The 19,453-nt window shown below is 37.2% G+C and overlaps 1 protein-coding gene across 3 annotated transcripts in view; it reads left to right on the top strand.

The window, feature by feature from the left end:
• Positions 1-19,453, top strand: part of MAP3K20 (mitogen-activated protein kinase kinase kinase 20) — a 173,440-nt gene that overhangs the window by 117,353 nt on the left and 36,634 nt on the right. For 2 of the 3 annotated variants that reach the window (XM_058549269.1, XM_058549270.1), the window contains exons 10-11: positions 1,784-1,890; positions 9,569-9,704. In XM_058549269.1, coding sequence (XP_058405252.1) covers positions 1,784-1,890; positions 9,569-9,704 — 243 coding nt within the window. Of the gene's footprint in view, positions 1-1,783; positions 1,891-9,568; positions 9,705-13,530; positions 18,072-19,453 lie in introns of those variants that run through there. The other variant, XM_058549271.1, reaches the window with a different exon arrangement.

Below are 19,453 nucleotides of genomic sequence, written 5' to 3' on the forward strand. Positions count from 1 at the left end.
AAGGAAAAAATAATAAAGCCCTGAGTTTGATAGGAAGTAATATCATACCCTCACATGATAAAACATTACGAAGGGTTTAAGAGCATGGCCGCTGTTTCTGTAACTTGCTTCCTGTGTGATGCTGGGCAATATATACTTTTCTGAGACTGATTTTCCTTATCTATAAAATGAAGATAACAAAGAAATACTGTATGTAGATGCTTAATAAATGGTCCTAGTTGTGACTTTGTCAGTAAGCAAAGTGTCATAAGACCAAAAGGAACCTAAGTCCCTTCAGAGGAACTTACATAAGATCCTAAACCAAATCTTGTATTGTGTAACCAGAATACTCATAAAATATTATTAACACAAAATTCTGCATTGTTATCGCTTTTTAAATGTTCACTTTGATAATTTCCATCTGAGAGCATATTCTAACTATAAATTTAAGACTTTTCCAGGGATACTTGTCATCCAATTGCAAAAGAATTCCACCTTTGTTTCAAGGATGACTAAATGTAGGGAAAAATATTATTCTTTAAAAATTAATAAGCTCATCCTGTTTTTCCATGCAAAATGAAAATCCTATATTTATTATATAATTAGTTCCTGTGAAAACAATCAAAACATTTTTCCTTTTGCAACCTGACACATGGTGGGAGAAATTAAAATGGAAACAGAGTCAAAAGAATTTTTCAGATTTCCTACTTAAGGCCTTTTCTTCTTTGCTGATTAGAAAGCATACTGTAACATCAGTGACATTTAGCTACTTGTGCCCTCTTCTTAAAACACAAACACACACCCTTAAAAGAGGTGTAATGACAGTAATGACAGAACTCAGAATAAATAGCCCAGTTTTATATTCCTGAGAAATGGAAAAATTGCCTTTCTTAATGTAGGAAGCACTCAAGTCCTGAGAGCAAACCACCTCAGCATTGTTCCTTCTTGATTTTTTTGCTTCCAAATTAAAATGCATGTTTTAATTGCTGCAACCGTAATTTGCTCAGAAATGTATAATTATGAGGCATGATGAAGAGAGAATGTGCATCATCCTTTTATTATCTTTCTCCATTCTGTTTTAACCTTTTGTCTCAACCTTGGCTAGAGTCTAAAGAGATAGACTAGTGTAGTTACTGCTGCGTAAAGAAATACATCCTAACCAGTCCTTTTTCAATTTCTGCTAAACAGAACCTTAAGAGTTTCCCAGCACCAAAGCTAGTTATAATGTGGAATAAACATGGAGAACAATGAAGTTATGATGGCTTTAAAATTGGGGATTGTTTCTCTGAGCAATTAGTTTAGATTGCTGATAGATTGATAAGTAGATTTACCCCCAACATTTTGTTATAAAAATTTTCAAACATACAGAAAAGTTGAAAGAATTTTATAGTGAACACTGGTAAACCTACCACCCAGCTCTGCCATTAACTTTTACTATACTTGCTTTATCACAGAGATAGATTTTTAAAGGACTTAACTTTTGCCTTTTAGGGGTCCTTAACCATACCCAAAAGACAGAATTAGTACTTTCCTTACCTAGAGAAAAACTGTAATTATTCCAACCTTAGGCCACACAATAGAAAAATGACATCTCAGTCTATTCTTATGAATAATTGATTGAAAATACAAAATACGATTCCCTAAACCTGAACGGTCTGACAGTTGTAAAATAACTAAATTAGGACATTACATCACATTTTATTTTGTTATGGTGAATTGAGTTTATTACTATGCTTGTGGATTTTCTCTTAAAGATCTACTTTCTTAAGTCCCAACGAGTGATTATGTATTTTCTCTTCTTCAGAAACGGCCATCTTTCAAGCAAATCATTTCAATTCTGGAGTCTATGTCAAATGACACTAAACTTTCTGACCAGTGTAACTCCTTCTTGCACAACAAGGCAGAGTGGAGGTAGGTAGGCCTCGTCCCGGAGTCATATCCTCTGGCTTTAAAGGACCATGACTAGCTTCAGCAAAGAAGAGAACCAGAGAACTTGATGACAGTCCTGGTTCATAGCTTAGAAATTGGGGCTTTTTTTTTGTTTTTGTGTGTTAAAAATTTTTGGAGATCTAATAAGTCCTCCATTTCATATGTAAGCAAAAAACAGTGTTCCTTGAAGCTTGTTGTTTTATCATATGTCTAAGTATTTGGAAAGAATATTGAAATCGTTATCTTCTGAGACAAAAGACAGTTACCAGACATTTCTCTGTGTACACTCTGTGTTAGGAAGCTTTGGCCTCTGTCTGGGGAGAAATAAAAATACTGTTTGCCTAGAAATTTGCAGAGCACTGTATCTGTTGATGGGGAGGTAGGGAGACTATTAAAGCACTTTTTAAAGAAAACTTTTGATGTTATAAATCTATTAAATTTTGTCAAATGCAAAACAAATTTAGTAATGAGAAAATTGTATTGTGTGAGTGGAAGAAGCCAGCCCGGGATGAGACATTTGAGCCAGGTCACATGATGCACGAATATAAATAGCATGTTTGGGAGCTGACATGATTCCTCCCTGACTCAGCAGAGATTTCAGTAACTTCCTCTCTCCTCCTGATAGCAGGGCAGTAACATGACGCCTTACGCCACCTGCTGATGCCAAATGAATACTGCATGCACTTTGAAAATGACAAGAGTTGTTCACTCCTGTAGACATTGCTTTGGGCTTTCTGGTTGATTGGTGTTTTACAATCACCTTATTTATTTTTATTCTTTTGAAATCTCTATCTAGGGCCAGGAGTTAAGTGAATTTTTATTTAAGGATACAAAAGTAATACTGTCTGCTTGAGTCTAGGTACGAGGGACTTTGTTCTGGGCTGAAGTAATAGAAAACAAAATATGTAAGTAATATTTGTTTCCCACAGTAAGAGATCACAAATCTAATCAGATCACTCCCCTTTAAAATCCATTTAAGGGGTTCTCATTACGCAAAGACAAAGGCCAAAATACTTAACAAGACTCATGAGACCCTCTGTACATCTTAAGAGCATCATTCTGCCCCTTAATTTCTGGCTTTCAGTCCCTCAACAGATGCATATTTCTTCCCCATTCAGAGTCCTTGCAAATGTAGTTTCTTCTGTTTAAAACTCATCCCATTTCAGCAGGGCACCACCCCTGACACCCACACCCAACTATTTGTTATTCAGATAGCAGCTGAAATAACATGTCTTCAAGTAAGTGTTTCCTGGCCCCAGACGAGGTGAAGTTCCATTTTATGTGCTATTGGAATTAATAAGTAATTCTGCAGTTTGTTGTTTAATGTGTGTCTCACTGGTTAAAATGTAAGAGGGTCAGATAATCCCTTTTTTTTATCACTGTACCTACAGCATCTAGTATGCACCTTAAACACAGCAATTGCTCGATATCAATAAATATTTGGGCAAGGAAATACCATGGTGGTAATAATATAAAAAGACAATATGATATCGCACAAGAGAATATAAATATGTAAGTTAATGTGTTTGCATGACAACTGTGCTTCTTACATTCGTTCATTCAGATACTCATTGAACCTCTGCTGGGGCAAGGTGCCCTTCTAGGTATTGGGGTGTGGTGATGAGCAGAACAGTCCTACTTCACAAATGGAGTGTCCAGTATTAAACTACTAAATATAAATATGCAAATAACTATTTCATTATTATTTGATAAGTATTATGACAGAGAAGTACTAGACATCTGAGAGTATGAAACCATGAAATCTAATCTCATCTGAGGACATAATAAAAGGATTCCCTGAGGAAATGCTGTTTGATCTGTTATCCAAAGGATTAGTAGGATTTTAACACTACTAATAATACCCTTGAGATAGGGAGTCTTTTAAAATATGTCAACAAAATCAGGAAATGGGAAAAGTTGATAAGTTTTCTATATAAAAATGTAAAACCTCCGTAGAGCCAAAAGCAATACCCATCATAAATAAATTTCCAAAACAAATGCCATACTGTTAGAACTTTTTGTCCCCCTGTGTAATAGATCAGCAGTTTTAAAAGTTTTTGATCTCAGAACTCCAGGACACTCTGAAAAATTATTGAGGACTCCAAACTATTGTTTAATGACCTACATCTGTCAATATTTATCACATTCAAAATTAGAACTGAGAACAAATTTAAATATGTATTTATTTATTCATTGAAAAAACAATAATAAATCGTGCTTCTGCATTCAGCCTATGGCACTATCATGTCATGAAGCCTCTGGGAAGGCTGGTGTTTTACAATACAAATTGGTGTTTTACAATAATGACAGAATGAGAATAGAAAAGGCAAATCATGTCTTAATGTTATTCTGAAAACCAGCTTAACCTCTGGAATCCTTTGAAGCTCTCATGGGTCCCCAGACCACACTTTGAAAACCATGGTGATAGACAAAGATTTACTGTCTTTAAAATACCGTTTTAATTAAAATATCATACTAAAGGACATTAAAAGGCATTTCACAAAAGGAGAAATCAAATGGCCAATAAACATATGAAAAACATTCAGCCTCACTTAGCAATCAAATATAAGGGAACATAATTCATTTATCAGATTGGCAAAAATGTATATTATGAAAATATCCAGTGTTATAAACTTTCTGACACATCGCTGGTGGGAAAATACTAGCTTTCTGGAGGACAGTTTGGCAGTATAGATCAGACACCTCTACCACTACCACGTTATTCCTAAAAAAAATCAATAAGAAGGTCGTGCAAGAATGTATGAACACTTGTTTATCACAGCATTATTTAGAATTGTAAAACTGGAAATGGCATAAAGTGGAATGAAAGGAGATTTATTTTTGGGTTTTATTTGGTTTTCTTTTTTTGTGGTTTTAAAAAAATATCTCCATACACAGAATCGTATGGAACCGTTCATAATACAGATCTGATAAATGATTTAAAAACAGAGGCTACAGTCCAGTGTGTTTAGAATGATTCCATTTTTTGTAAAACAAACATTTATGTGTATATGTATGTGTACATAGAGAAAAGTGCCAAAAATTCATTGTTATCATTGGGTAATAAGATTATTGTGTTTTATATTTTTGTATCTTTATTTTCTACAATAAACCTGGATTAATTGAATAATTTTTTAAACGCTTCAAGATGAAAATATGAGGGGAATAATATTGGTACTACATTAATGTATTTTAGTAAAAGTTACATAGTTGCCTAGGGGGCTACCTCATTGGCTCTTGCAGGAACTAGTTAATCCTGAGAGCTGGAGAGAGAGTACAGATCTTTACCTGAACCACTAAAGCAGTTTGAAAAGCAGCAGAACTGTTTTAACTGAACTTGGCACTTGGTTAAAAACATGGGGAATAGTATTAATTAGAATTAGTAGTACACAACTGTCATGTATTACTTTCGTACCAGATGCCTGTGCTTTTATTTGGATTCTCTCTTTTAATCCACATAGCAATCCTAATTTATATCACAGATGCAAAAACCAAGGCCTGGACCGGTTGGGTAACCTGCCCAAGATCATACCTTAATAGACAGAGCCAGCAGGGAAACCCAGGTGGTCCCATCCCACAGGCCTGCTGTGGCACACACACTGTACAGTGCTGTTCCTGGACTTGTGGCCAGTGTCACAGTGTCATGCCATCCACTTATTAGCATGCAGTGCTCACTTGACTAGATTCCTTTTTAGCGAAGAGAAACATTACAGGGCATCATCGTTTTAGGTTATGATTAAGGGAAAACAGCTGTCTCACTCAGTATACCAAGTGCCGAAAGGAATTAAACGTTCTGTCAGAGCACCTGGACATTTCAAAGGGCAACACATTCGGACTAACCCTCTCTTCCCCCGACTTCTCCCTGGCGTCTGAGACCGTGTGACTAGAGTCCCAAGTGTATGTAGTAAATTCGAGTCGCAGTGAAGTGTGATTCCAGTCCTGCTCTGGTGTTTCTGGCAAATGCCTGTTTTCTGGTAGAGCTTCCTCCACACAAAGACCAGATGGAACATCTAGTTTCAGAATATTAATGATTATTCTGAAAATTCTTTTTAAAACTAGGTTATTAAAAACCACATAAACTGTGTTCTTTCCTTTGCCCTAATAAATGATAAGAAAGAAATTGAGAGTCAGACATTTCCTTGTTCATCACATCTTCAGCTTGTCTCTCCTCCTGTTGACTTATTAGCAATAATGGCAATGAGCATGAAAACAGAAAATCTTGGTCATGTTTGCAGCTTTCCTTACCCCATGGGATTGTCTGCAGCCCCATGGTACCCTGCACTGAGTGAGCCCTGTACATGGCACTGTGATGGAGCGTTCAGACCTGTGTCTCTTGGCAAAACACTTAGGTGGTTGTGTCTTCCTTGGTGATCAAAATACTCTCACGTGGCACACCTTAAAAACAAAACACAGAGAGTAAAAAGAACTTAATCTTTGCCATTTGGATGTTAGCACAAGTCATTTAATACATAACACTAAATTTAATATTACATCTTATATATTTACCATGTAATATATATAATACAGCTGTTTTGACAAATTGACCTTTTATTTCAAAGTAAATTTTTAATAAAAGAAGATAATTACAGTTCACTGCCTGTTTTTGGCATATGGAAAACTGATGCTAGATGAAGTCAACCTTAGTTGCATTTGGTTTAGGAGAAAAACCATAATTTTCCTCAACTAAAACACTTAAACTATATTTTTAGAACAGGAAAGTTATATAAGTGCATCAACAGATGCATTTAACGCAGAACAACGCAGCAACAAAGGGGACAGCCAGGGGAGCAGCTGTCTTTATGTCCCTCCAGTTTGGGGACTCTCTCATGGCATAACCTCCACCACTGCTGTCGGATCCCGGACGTCTGGGGGAGCAGCGCTGGGAAGCGGGGCCTGAGGAGACAGATTGAGGAAGCCTATTCACTCAGTCAGTGTTTGTTTTCCAATGTTGGCTTTCACCTTCCTTAGCTGTTGATCTGTTTTTCAGAAGGGCTCAAACTCACAGTGGGCTCCCAGAGCTGGAACTTGAGATGAATCCTGGGCTTAAATTACAAGTGAAATCGAATGTGTTGGCCATTTACCCTGAACAGAAGGAACATCAGTGAGATCTGTCTCCTTGACAGGAGAGCTGGGACTGGCTTGGCAGAAGCACTGCAGAGACAACAGCCCAGGCCACTGCCATCTGGCCACTGAGTGTGCCCAGCTCTGCTGCCTCCTTGTCACCCTCTGACCCTCTCACTCACTGAAGAAGCCTCAGTCTTTCTTTTTTGTTACAAAAGTTTAACCTAAGGTTTTCCACATTAATTTTTTTCCTCAATCCTCCATTTGAAAAATAAAAACAAACTTATTTATGAATGGGCATAATATTTTTGTCAGAAATATTGGGAATATGGGCCGGCCCCGTGGCTTAGCGGTTAAGTGCGTGCTCTGCTCCTGGCGGCCTGGGTTCGGATCCCGGGCGTGCACCAACGCACTGCTTCTCCGGCCATGCTGAGGCCGCGTCCCACATACAGCAACTAGAAGGATGTGCAGCTATGACATACAACTATCTACTGGGGCTTTGGGGGAAAAAAATAAATAAAAAATTAAAAAAAAAATATTGGGAATAAAATTTGGATTTTATTCATTTGGATACAGTCATAATTCTGAAAGATTGCTGATTTAGTGCCTTTTTTGGGGGACTATAGTGTGACTTTATTTATGTTGTTTTATAATTTTCAAATGGTACCAGTAAAAGGGACAGTGTTGATAGCAGATGCTTTTACGTTTAATTGCTACCCCCCTTGCTCTGAGGTACTTTTCAGACAACCAGAAAAGGAAAGTGTTGGGCCCAAATCCAGACCCACCTCAATTGCTGTTCCCCGAGTTGGGCTTTGCCAATTAATACACAGAACCTTTTTGTTTTCCTTCATTTAGTTCTCATCTACAAGGGCATTAGAATAAGCTGTCCACTCAATCTAATTTTCCCTGGAAATAAAAAGACAGATTTTGGTTACATATATTCATTCACTTAGATCTGGGGGCTCCTACCTTCCATAGTCAAGGTCTCAACCAGGATTACACGGTCTGGAATGCAGCTTTGTCTCAGTGGCATCTGGAAGCAGCCGTTGGCAGCACTCAACAGCGAATCGACAGTAGTCACCGATTTCCAGTCTCTTCCTTCTGCTTCCTTCACTCTTTGTGTCTTTTCCAGCCCTTCCTTCCCTTGCGCTCTCCCTCCTTCGTCTTCCTCCCTCCCTCCCTCTCCTTATCTCTCTCTCCTTCTTTCTCTCATTACTGTTGCTTTTTCACAGGCTCTTCAGAAACTCAAGGGAAAGAACTTCTAGCTCTCAGAGCATAAATCTTTACCTAAACATATGACAGCCCCGAAAGAGAAAACAGTTTGCACCTAGCCATCTTACCAGTTTCAGTTTCTGTAAAGGACAGGTTTCTGTAACTGGACATGTTGTTCCAAGTGGTGAAGTTGGTTGGCCTATAGAGCCTAGGGAGGGACATTTCTTTTAAAATTGTTAGAGTTAAAAAAACCTTAGAGTTCATCTGGCCCAGGATTTCCCACACTTGCCTGACTGTAAAAATTACCTGGGTTTTTTATTAAATAATGAAAATTCCTAGACCTCCCCCCAGCCCTGCTGAATCATGAGCTCTTAAGGAATCTGTGTTTTGTTGTGTTATTTTTTTGGACAAGCTGCCCAGGTAATTTTTAGGATCAGGCAAGTTGGGGAGCCCTGATGTAATTAACCAACACCACGTACAATTAGGGAAACTGAGTCAGGTGAATCAGTCAGTTGTTTGAGTTAGCCAGCGAATAGGCTAACGTCAATTTACTAATGATGTGATATTGATCACCTTACCTGAGTATCATTTTCCCATCTCTCTGTATGAAATTAGGACCTATTTCTTGGGGCTGTTATGAGAATAAGATGAAATAATATATAACAGTGCTTTGTAAACTGTAAAGAGCTAGATGAATGTAAGCATTTATTAAATGGCTAAACCAGGACACCAGCTTAGGCTCTGCCCCAGTGGTTCTTCAGTGCTTTGTTGCAGTATTTTGAGCTTATTTTTCCAAACTGGAAACTACCTGTTGATTTTGAAGGATATAAAAGATTTCTTATTCTCTGATAGTTTACCGTTTGGTTTAAAAGTACAAGTTTTACCAAACTTATAGAAAAAAAGATCAGATTTGTGGTTACCATAGGCAAGACCTGGGGTGGAAGGGGGGGGAGTAGGAGAAAGGTGGTTAAATGGTACAAACTTCTAGTTACAAGATAAAAAAGTACTAGGGATGTAATGTACAGCATAATGACTGTACTTAACACTGCTGTATGGTACATATGAAAGTTGTTGAGAGTAAATCCTGAGAGTTTTCATCACAAGGAAAAATATTCTTTTTTTGCTTTTTCTTTTTATTGTAGCTATACGAGATGATGGAGGTTAACTAAACCTATTGTGGTAATCATTTCACAGTATAAGTCAAACCATTGTGCTGTATGCCGTAAACTTATACAGTGATGTATATCAATCATATCTCCATAAAACTGGAAACTAAATAAATAAAGCACAAGTTTTAGCCTTTTACTTTGATTAGCATTCTGATGGACCACTAAACATTTAATACCTTTGAGCAAAGTTGAGACTTAAACCAGTTATCCCTGTGCAGGTGCGAAATTGAAGCAACTCTCGAGAGGCTGAAGAAACTGGAGCGGGATCTCAGCTTTAAAGAGCAGGAGCTCAAAGAACGAGAAAGACGTCTGAAGATGTGGGAGCAGAAGCTGACGGAGCAGTCCAACACCCCGGTGAGTGTTCCCTGCGGGGCCAGCTATCCCCCACTCAGAAGGCTGGGCTGAGCATGGTAGCATGGCGACTCTCCCCCTCCCTCCCGCCGCCACCCCTCCCTGCCTGCCTTGCGCCTGTGTATTAAAGGGCCTGCATGTACTCAAGTAGTTCTCACATCTCATTTCAATTAACAAAATGCCAGACATTTAGAAGAAAAGCTTATCCTATTTCTGGTTCTTTCTCTACAAACTGTTATTCTGTCAGTGTGTCTGTATATTAGAATTAGAAAAATAAAATCCAATCTATTTGCACATCATCTGTTAGAACCCCAGAACAAGTGCCTAAATGCTGATTAACTCCTTAGAGTCCGTCAGTAATTAATAAATGTAACACCAAGGCAGCTAGCTAAGAAAGTCTTTGACGTGTCAGAACTTAACCAAGTTTTCCTTCTAAAAGAGAGCTAACTTAATGACACATAAGTAAAGCATTAATATTCCTTACTCAATTTAGTGTTATGATCATGGACAGCAAAAGATTGGAAAAAGACTTCTCTTGGGACAAACTTCCAATATTTACTACACCTAGGAAATATCTTGGCTTTTTTCCAAGTGTTGTATTTAAAGTAAGATAAAAATTATTTTTAAGGACTTCTCTATTTATACACTTATCATGAGCTTATATGCTGACGTGATATATTGAAGTCTAATTAAATTTCAGCATTCTTCTCTATTTTAAATGATTTATCATTTTGAGAATTAAGTTTAAATTTATCATTGGTTTTTCTGGGGCTTTTAATGGGCAATATTTGTCCACTTTAAACTCATAAGTAATGGTAAGATTAAAAGTAAACTTGTTATATATTTAAATTCATTTTTGACAGTTGCTATGGCAATTATACTTTGTCATCTTCAAAAAGCTTTCCTATTTTTAAAAGTCTTAATCTTAATCTTAAGACTTAAAAGTCTTAATGCAGCCAATGCCCAATTGCAAAGTAGTTTCCAGTGTCTAAAGGATAAAATAGTTTTGCCTCCTTTTCCAGTTTATATGGAGAAGCAACCTGATATCCAAAAAAGGAAGATACGGTGAAGTTAGATGTTTATGATTAGATTTAACTTTTTCAAAAATGACTTAGGTTATCAGGGGAATCCCCAAGAAGAACTGAATTGCTATACATAAGACTGTCATGGAACATTAAAAAGGTGCCACATTTGATAAGTTCAGTGAATTTAACTTGGCTCTCCAAAAAGAAGTGGAGGGAAGTTTCCTGTTCTGGTTGAATTAGTTCCAACAGGCAGACTCAGAAAGCATTACCCTAAGGGTCTGCGAGGGAACACAGAGCTGATGAGAGGAAAAAATATGGCCGTCTTCTGAAGTCGGAGAGTTTTTTGTTTTTTTTTTTAAACACATTGAAATCTTAAGCTATAAAGCACTGCATAGCTTGACTCTTAAATGTAGCATTGTAAGAAAAAACTTTAAACTACCTAGTAGAGTATGCTTTAGAACCTTTCTTTGGTTTATTGGCATTAGTTTTGCTAAGAAATTATGGGCTGCCTTGCACACATTATTGCTATTAGTAACACAGTTGTGTCATAAATAATGAAACCCTATGAGTGCTCAGTAGGTTGTATGCTTGTGTTTTAACTCTGGAAAACTTTCTGTAAAGAAACTGCTCTGAGGGCTACCACCTAACAATGGACAGCATGATGCATGATCTCAATGAGATTTTCTTCCTTTTTTTGCTTATGAGGGCTAAGTTTTCTTTCTTTACAGTACTAGCTTTTCATGTCTCTTCTGCTTAGAGCTCATATTTCTGAAGGAAAGAAAGTTTGTGCTCAGGTATTTTCTAAGTCGGTTTTTTTCTTTTATCCTCACATCAGTTTGTAGTTGACTTTAAATGAGGTTTCTAAGAGAAAGATAAAATAAACCTTTTTAAAATAAGGAAGTGGCTGAAAGGTTAGGTTTTCTGTACGTAGCCTCATCTTAATGATAAAAGTCTAACGTTTATGTCACTTCATAAAAAATTGTATTATTGGATTTGTTTCAAGGAAGGGCACTGTTTTCTTTCCTGAAATTAAAACATTAGTTAAAGGTATTTGGCAAGATGAATTCTCCATACATAAAAATGGACAGTGTTTATTTTTTAATTAATCTTGTAGCTTGATGTAAAATTTCATTTCTTTAAAAGCTTATTTGAGAGACATTTGTTGAGATCTGAACATAATGTGAGGAAGGACCCATGAGATAATAAAATCAATAAGCAACAAAGAGTTCCTCGAGAGTATCTACCAATTGAAAACAAATTTGAGAAGCTGGGAAATTTTTTCTTTTTTTTTTTTTTGTGAGGAAGATCAGCCCTGAGCTAACATCCATGCCAATCCTCCTCTTTTTGTCAAGGAAGATTGGTCCTGGGCTAACATCTGTGCCCATCTTCCTCTACTTTATATGGGACGCCGCCGCAGCATGGCTTGACAGGTGGTGCGTCAGTGCGCACCCGGGATCCAAACCTGTGAACCCCGGGCCGCTGAAGTGGAGCTCGAGAACCGATGCACCACTGGGCCGGCCCCAAGAAGCTGAAAAATTTGACTGCAAGGAAAATAATATCCTGTTTCCACTGTTAAAGGATCTAAAGCAATTTTTTCTTCCACATAACTGGTACTTTTTAGCTGAATTATATAAGGTTCTTATTGAACTAACAACTCCAGCAGTCTTTTCCTAGTAGAGTAAAAGTAAATACTTTTTTAAAAACCTGGCTCCAACTTCTATTTAAAAATTAGGAAATTGGCCCTAAAAAGTACCTTTACACCTAGAATGTAAAGGTCATCCCAGAGTTATATTATTTGTACATTGTTTATCATAAATTTACCCACATTTAAACAACACCAAAAATATAAGCCTTAATTTGCTTATTTCTCAAAAGAAGAGGCAGTAACACTCTGCACATCCTAACAGTTTTACCCCTGAAACGAGTATGACCAACATTTATGGGAATAGGTTGGCTATTCAAAATAATTACATAAGGTAGAAAGTAAATGTCTGTACCTACTGTGAGAAGAATTTGTAGGAAAAAAAATCTGCTAAAGGAAGGAAACTTGTGCAGTAGAGAATAGAGAAAGGTAACAATCTAAATTAATACTAATTTCCTTTCCTCCTAATTTTCATATGTATTTACGTACTTGTTTATAATTTAAATGTTAGAGACGAAATCTAGAATTTGTTCACAAGTGAATTATTGCATAAATTGAATAACTAGTATTATATCTAACTGTAATAAATAATAAATGGAAACAAGTGAATTCTAGACTCATTTTTAGTTTATAGTCAGATACTAATCTAGCTTAAAAGGTAGTTAATGACCCCACTTTCTCTAGAACTGTACTGACTGCCGAACTGTTTTCGCACTTCCTCTAAGCTTTTCTTCTTTTGTACAGTTTCTTGATTTTTACTTGAGATTTAATCTCTACTTAATTTCTTTTTAAATATAATAGTTAACTAAATGTTTCTATGTGAAAGTGAAATTGGGAAAAATTAAGAGAAATCCTAAAAGCTATTTTGTTTTAAGCAAAATGAAGGCTTAGAACTTGCAACTTCCCTCCCATTTGAAATTTGGCTTGCTATGGTGCTTTGCAAACTTTTGGTTGTGATTTACTCTGTCATTTATAAATTGTGGCAAATACACTGGAGCCAAACCTGCCATTAAGTAAATTCTCACATAATTCCCTACCTTCATTTATTTCACTAATCATTTACCTTCTGTGCAGCACCCACTAATTTTGTGGTATCTGTTTCCTTTATTTAAATTGGTCCTAATTTCTCTTTTTACTTCTGTCCTCTCTTTCTTTGTGATAGCTTCTCTTGCCTCTTGCTGCAAGAATGTCTGAGGAGTCTTACTTTGAATCTAAGACAGAGGAGTCAAAAAGTGCAGAGATGTCATGTCAGATCACAGCAACAAGTAACGGGGAGGGCCATGGCATGAACCAGAGTCTGCGGGCCATGATGCTGATGGGCTTGGGGGATATCTTCTCAATGAACAAAGCAGGAGCTGTGCTGCAATCTGGGATGCAGATAAGCATGCAAGCCAAGCAGAATTCTTCCAAAACCACATCTAAGAGAAAGGGGAAGAGGGTCAACATGGCCCTGGGGTTCAGTGATTTGTCAGAAGGTGATGATGATGATGATGATGACGGTGATGAGGAGGAAAATGACATGGATAATAATAGTGAATGAAACCAGAAAGCAAAGCAATAAAATTGAAAATGTTTGGAAAAACAAAAGAAACTTGTTATCTCAATCTGTACAAAAACCAGTAAGGAGGTAGAAAACCAAGCACTGCATTTTTAGGCTGATCACATTTATATGGCAGTCATTTCTTGATCGATTTTACTTTTGATTTGTTTTTGCTTACAGAAAAATGGGGGGGAAAATTAAGCCAGAGAGGTATATTTCAACCAGCAAATGAGGTGCCTGATTATAGAAATTTGTGATTCTATATACGCTGTAGTATTTTTTAACCAATGACATTCTGACTTTTTTTTTTAATGAATATAGTTTGTATTTGATTTGATTTCATTTATTCAATTGCTTAAGAAAACTTACATTTTGAACAAGCACTCATAGCTCCTAATTCTTCTCTAACATTTGATTTTCTTGTAACATACTACATTTTTTTTTGTGGCAGCACACTGTACTATCAGAAATAATTGATAGTGACTACAAAATCCAACAATACAAAAATTGGGATGAAAGAAGGTTATAATAAATACTTCTTCAGAAATACCTAAATGCCAAGAATTTTCATTACTTAATAGCACAACTACTCAAAGTAAAACCTGAGAGATGTTCTCAGTAGTACATTTGAAGGAGAAATACTCTAATTTGAAACCAATAGCAGATGTTGCAGGCTTTCATACCAGTGCTAGCGCTGGAAGCTTCTCAACAACCACTGTCACCCAAGGCTCAGCTTATACTTTACACAAAGAGAAAGATATGGTCTGAAAGGGATACTTCTGGGCAGTGGGAGTGTTAATCTAGGCCTCCTCTGCACTTCCAGCGAGCGTGTACGCATGTTCGTTTGTTTTTCAGAGGGGCATGATAATCCTGGATTCTAAATATATGTATAGATGTTTTAAAGAGGGAACTAAATATTATAAAAGGAATAGCAAAGATAAGTTGTCCTTACTTAGGCAAAAGCACGGGATGAAGGGTCCTTTTTATTATCAAATCCAGCCTTCCAGAGTTGTCTTTTTTTTTAACCCTGACTCAGCCATGCTGGTGTTAAAGAGAAGTAAATGTAGGTACTTGTCAGAAAACCTAGCTAGCCAGAGAGAGATTTTCAGAATGTTACCACATATTCGTCAAAACTTGTTTAAGCAGAGAACACTGTTTAATAAAAAACTACAAAACGTTTGTAGTTAGATATATACAGAAAGGCAGAAGAACAAAGACTTTTTTTCAGCCTAAATTAGAAAGCAGGGCCGTTCATTTGACTATTAAACTAAAGTGGTAGTTTTTGGTGGTGGTTTTTACGGATGATTTAGGAAAGGATATCATCGTAGATATGATCTAACACTATTTCCAAGTATATTTGACATGGGAATGATAATAGTATCTACTTCAAAGGATTCTTCTGAGGATTAAATGAAATAAGACATGTAAAGGACTTACCACAGCACCAGGCCCAGGGTAAGGGGTCAGTTAACGTTAGCTCTATGATTTATGCCAGTGAAAAGACACTGAGAAATAAGTGGTTTCAGTAACCTTCTGGAACACTAAACTATCAGTTTCAAGTGGTGTTTGTTGAGTAGTATGAGATGAAAGTGAATAGCCTTCAGGAAAGATAGAACATTCTTAGAATGTAAGCTAGTCAAACAGATTTAATCTGTTGCTCTTTGAAGACTGCTCAGTGGCTAGGGTCACCTAGTCCGAGGTGTTTTGTATGCCCTGCTACCACCCGCAGACTAAGGAAACACAGAAAGAATAGGTAAACCTTTCCCCAAGAAGGTGGGCGCCCCACATAGCCACTCTGATACACTTTCCATGTCTATGCAATCATAGATACAGGTGCATGCATGCCATCACACAGTGCTGGTGACAAACAGGCACAAACAGAGGCACATCCTGTCTGTTCCCAGACGTGGAGAAGTACTCCCTGAGCCGAACCTCTCAAGCAGACTCTTAGCCTGGAGCAGAAGGGACGGTTTTCAACTCTTGACTTCCCTACATGGCCCTTCGGCACCACGGCCTAGCCACTTGAGGGAGAGCCAGAGATGGCAGTTTAAAAGCTTCTTGCACATCTTCCCAGGCACAGATAAAGTCATTCATTCCACAAACGTTCACTGAGCCCCTTCTCCGTGCCAAGGACCGTTCTAGGGAAAGCTAGATGAAAATCGTGGTGCTCCCAGAGCTTACGTGCCAGCGAGTGGAGAGCGACGATAAAGAAACATGCATCCTGTGGAATGTAAACATTTGATAAGCGCGCTGAAGAACGAAGCAGGGAAGGGGGATGAGGCACTTGGGAGCCTCGACGTTTTTAAAGTGTGGTCAGGAAAGGCCTCACTGATAAGGAATCTCGTTGGGCAACTTTGGGGATCTGTGCGCTTTATGTAAGAATGTAAACCTTTCCTCTCAGTTAAGAATAATCAGCAATAAATTGAGAACATATGAACTGAATGAAACTGATATTTTTTTCTTAATTTACATATAAATCTATTATGATTACATATAAAGTGTTGGTGCGTTAATAATAGCAGCCAAATAGGGTCAAAAGAGAAAGGTAATGGGACTGTATACCCAGACATAGGATTACTATTAATTAGTAATATTTCTCTCATCTCTCAGCTGAGCCGTTTTCCTCACCAATATTCCAGAGATGGTTGTAGCACACAATACTTTATCATCAAGCAACTGCAGGGACTTAGGATACAGCAGAATTGATGACCTCAGGGATAAACTTGAAATTTGTTCTCCGCCTAGAATTGGACTATAAGTAATTACCGTATGGCATTGGCTATTTTACTTTCTGTTCCGAATCAGTATTTTTCCAGGGTTTTGAACATCCCTGAAATCTGAATCATATAAACAAAATTTTAAAATGGTCTCACTCTATCTGTGAAGATTATTTGAAGACTTTAGACTCTATTAGTTTTATTAATTTTAATAAGAAACGTTTATCAGCCATATGCAGAATTTCTAATGATGATGTTAATTGTGCAGTTTCTAATTCACTTTTCAGATCAGCTTTTGAAAAGGGCAATTATTGGTGTTGGATTTGTTTCCAATTACTTGACTTACAAAAAACTAAATTTATAAAGAGTTAAAGAAACACTGAGAAATTTAAAGATTCAGAATGAGAACTGAAACTCTAAATTATAATAATTCTCACAGCCATACAACTGAAAATACAACTACTATTTCATCTTTTTTTCTTTATTCACAAAGTTGATCATGTAGAATTTGATGACATCCTACTAGCGGTTCTCAACTGAGTAGTGCTGCCACCTAATGGTGTTGGGGAGTGCTGGGGTATATTTTTGGTTGTCACGGTGACTGGGGATGTATTTAATGGCCAGTGCCAAAAATGGTAACATCCCACCTGCCAGGGACAGTCCCACCCGATAAAGAATTCCATCCCAAATACCTGTAGCGTTGTCTCTTCCCCCCTTGAGATCTTGCTAAACCTGGAAGTTTTAGAGTTCCACCTCTAATTTTTTTTCCCCAAACAAAATTACACAAGGCAAAAGATGCATTTTCAAATTATAACTACTACACAATCTGAATTTTGTAGGTCTTGGGCATTTATCTCAAATCTCCACTTGTGGAAATGGTTTCTTTCCCCCTTAAGAATGCTGGTGGAAACTTTGTGAAACAGCTAAATTTACCTGGGGAGGGGAGAAGGGGGTCACTCTCCTATTACGCTAATTCCACAATAAATAGAAAAACATCATTGAGGTAGCTACAGTTCTGCACAGTAGCCAGGTTAGTTTAAAAGGACCCTTTTCCTAACAGTCTTTTTTTTTTTTATTAGCAAAATCACCTTTTAATATTTTACATAGATAACCAATGGGAAGGGGTTGAAGCCACATAGCCTGCTTCTTTTGGATGCTCTGGAAGTGTTGAGAGTTGGTTTTTAGCCAGTGATTTTTAACATGCAGTAGATGGATTAGACTTGAACACCAGCTGAGGTATTCAGACTTGATCCCCATTAAAATCAAGGAATCAGGGGTGGGAGAAGATTTGGGAGAGATCCAGAATGACTTCCCATAGCACTATAATGCACATAACTTTATTTTTCAGAGTTTTCATTAGAATGGTAAGAATTTCCTGAAAGATAATTTTAAAACTTATTTTGAGTTAAATATTGATACTTTTTTTGATTTTTGATCCACTAGACTTGCAGCCTTTTGATTTTTGATCCACTAGACTTGCAGCCTTTTGAAACTAGCAGAGTCTCACCATGCCATATATATAAAAGAGCATAATTTTTCTATAATCAGGCACCTTTTGCTGCTTTTGAGTAAGACTGTTTTCCTGTTTAGATTTTAAGCATTGCCAGAGAGAAGAACCTGTTCTATTCTTTTGGTTGTAGCAAAGCCTGATAGATCCAGATGTAGCATTTCTGTGATGAAATGAGTGTCTACCAGGAAATCTGGAGGACTAGCTGTGATTCCTCGGATCCCAATTTAGTTTGCACTCTCTTGCTTGTGAGGAGCTTTCTGGCATGTGATTATTTACTTCAAAACTAGAGTTTCAAGCACTTAACGTTAATTATTTTATATCGTGTGCAGAATAGCATATCTTTTAATGTCAGATACAATACACTGCACATATTGCTTCTGCACTTTCTAAAAATTTTTGTACTAAATAATAGAAAATATTTATATTCTTTGAGTGTAAGCTTTGAATAGATGGCATTATCACTTTTTTTTTTTAACAAAACCCTTTTCTCAATTATTCTATTGCAATGTTATTCTGAGCAAGTCCTATGCCAAATATCTTGTATAATGTTTGTATTGAAGATTACATTTTACTCTTGTGTGGTAAGACTACTAGTTGTTGACTTCATAGCTGGAATTTGATATTCCACCACAAAGTCCACAATGTATTCAGAAATCCAGCGTGGTGTCATACATTTCATTTTGATGTGAACTTTTCTTTGCTTTCCTTTGTTCTAAGACTCCATTTTGCAATAAACGTTTTGACAGTAAATCCCTTTGTTATGTGTTGCTGTGTACATCAGATCTTTGTTAGACTGGATTCCCAACATCCTTTGAAGGAATCATTGTCACATGCATGCACATGAGTGTGAGCTTTTCTCTCCTAAAATCAGTTGGAGTGTAAATAATGAATTTGTAAAGGCAGTCCCAAGGTAGGTTATTTTTTTATCCCCAAAGACAGACAGAAAGACTTAGAACTCACCCTGCAGCAGATACACTGATATGTTAACAGGGGACAGAAAACATAAAAGCAGCAGTAAGCCACTCTGTGGCTGGAGGTCATTAACTCTCATCTCCTGTCTTGCCACATTCAAACCGTCTCGAAGCAGTGCCTGGCTCCAGCCTTCCTCTCACTGATCTTTGCAAGCATTGTGCAAGAATCCTGCCGGAGCGGGTATCAAACCAAAGCCAGTGCTTCCCCTTGGCGTCATCTTGATGAGCCATCCTCAGAGTGCAAGAGAACTCTTCTCCTCTCCTTTTGACATTAAAACCAAAGATGCTGGTTTTGATTATTTGTTTCACTTACAACCTGTATTCTATTCAAGAATTACTTATTTACC

This window comes from Diceros bicornis, chromosome 10, assembly GCF_020826845.1.
Source record: "Diceros bicornis minor isolate mBicDic1 chromosome 10, mDicBic1.mat.cur, whole genome shotgun sequence".
NCBI classification, from domain to species: Eukaryota; Metazoa; Chordata; class Mammalia; order Perissodactyla; family Rhinocerotidae; genus Diceros; species Diceros bicornis.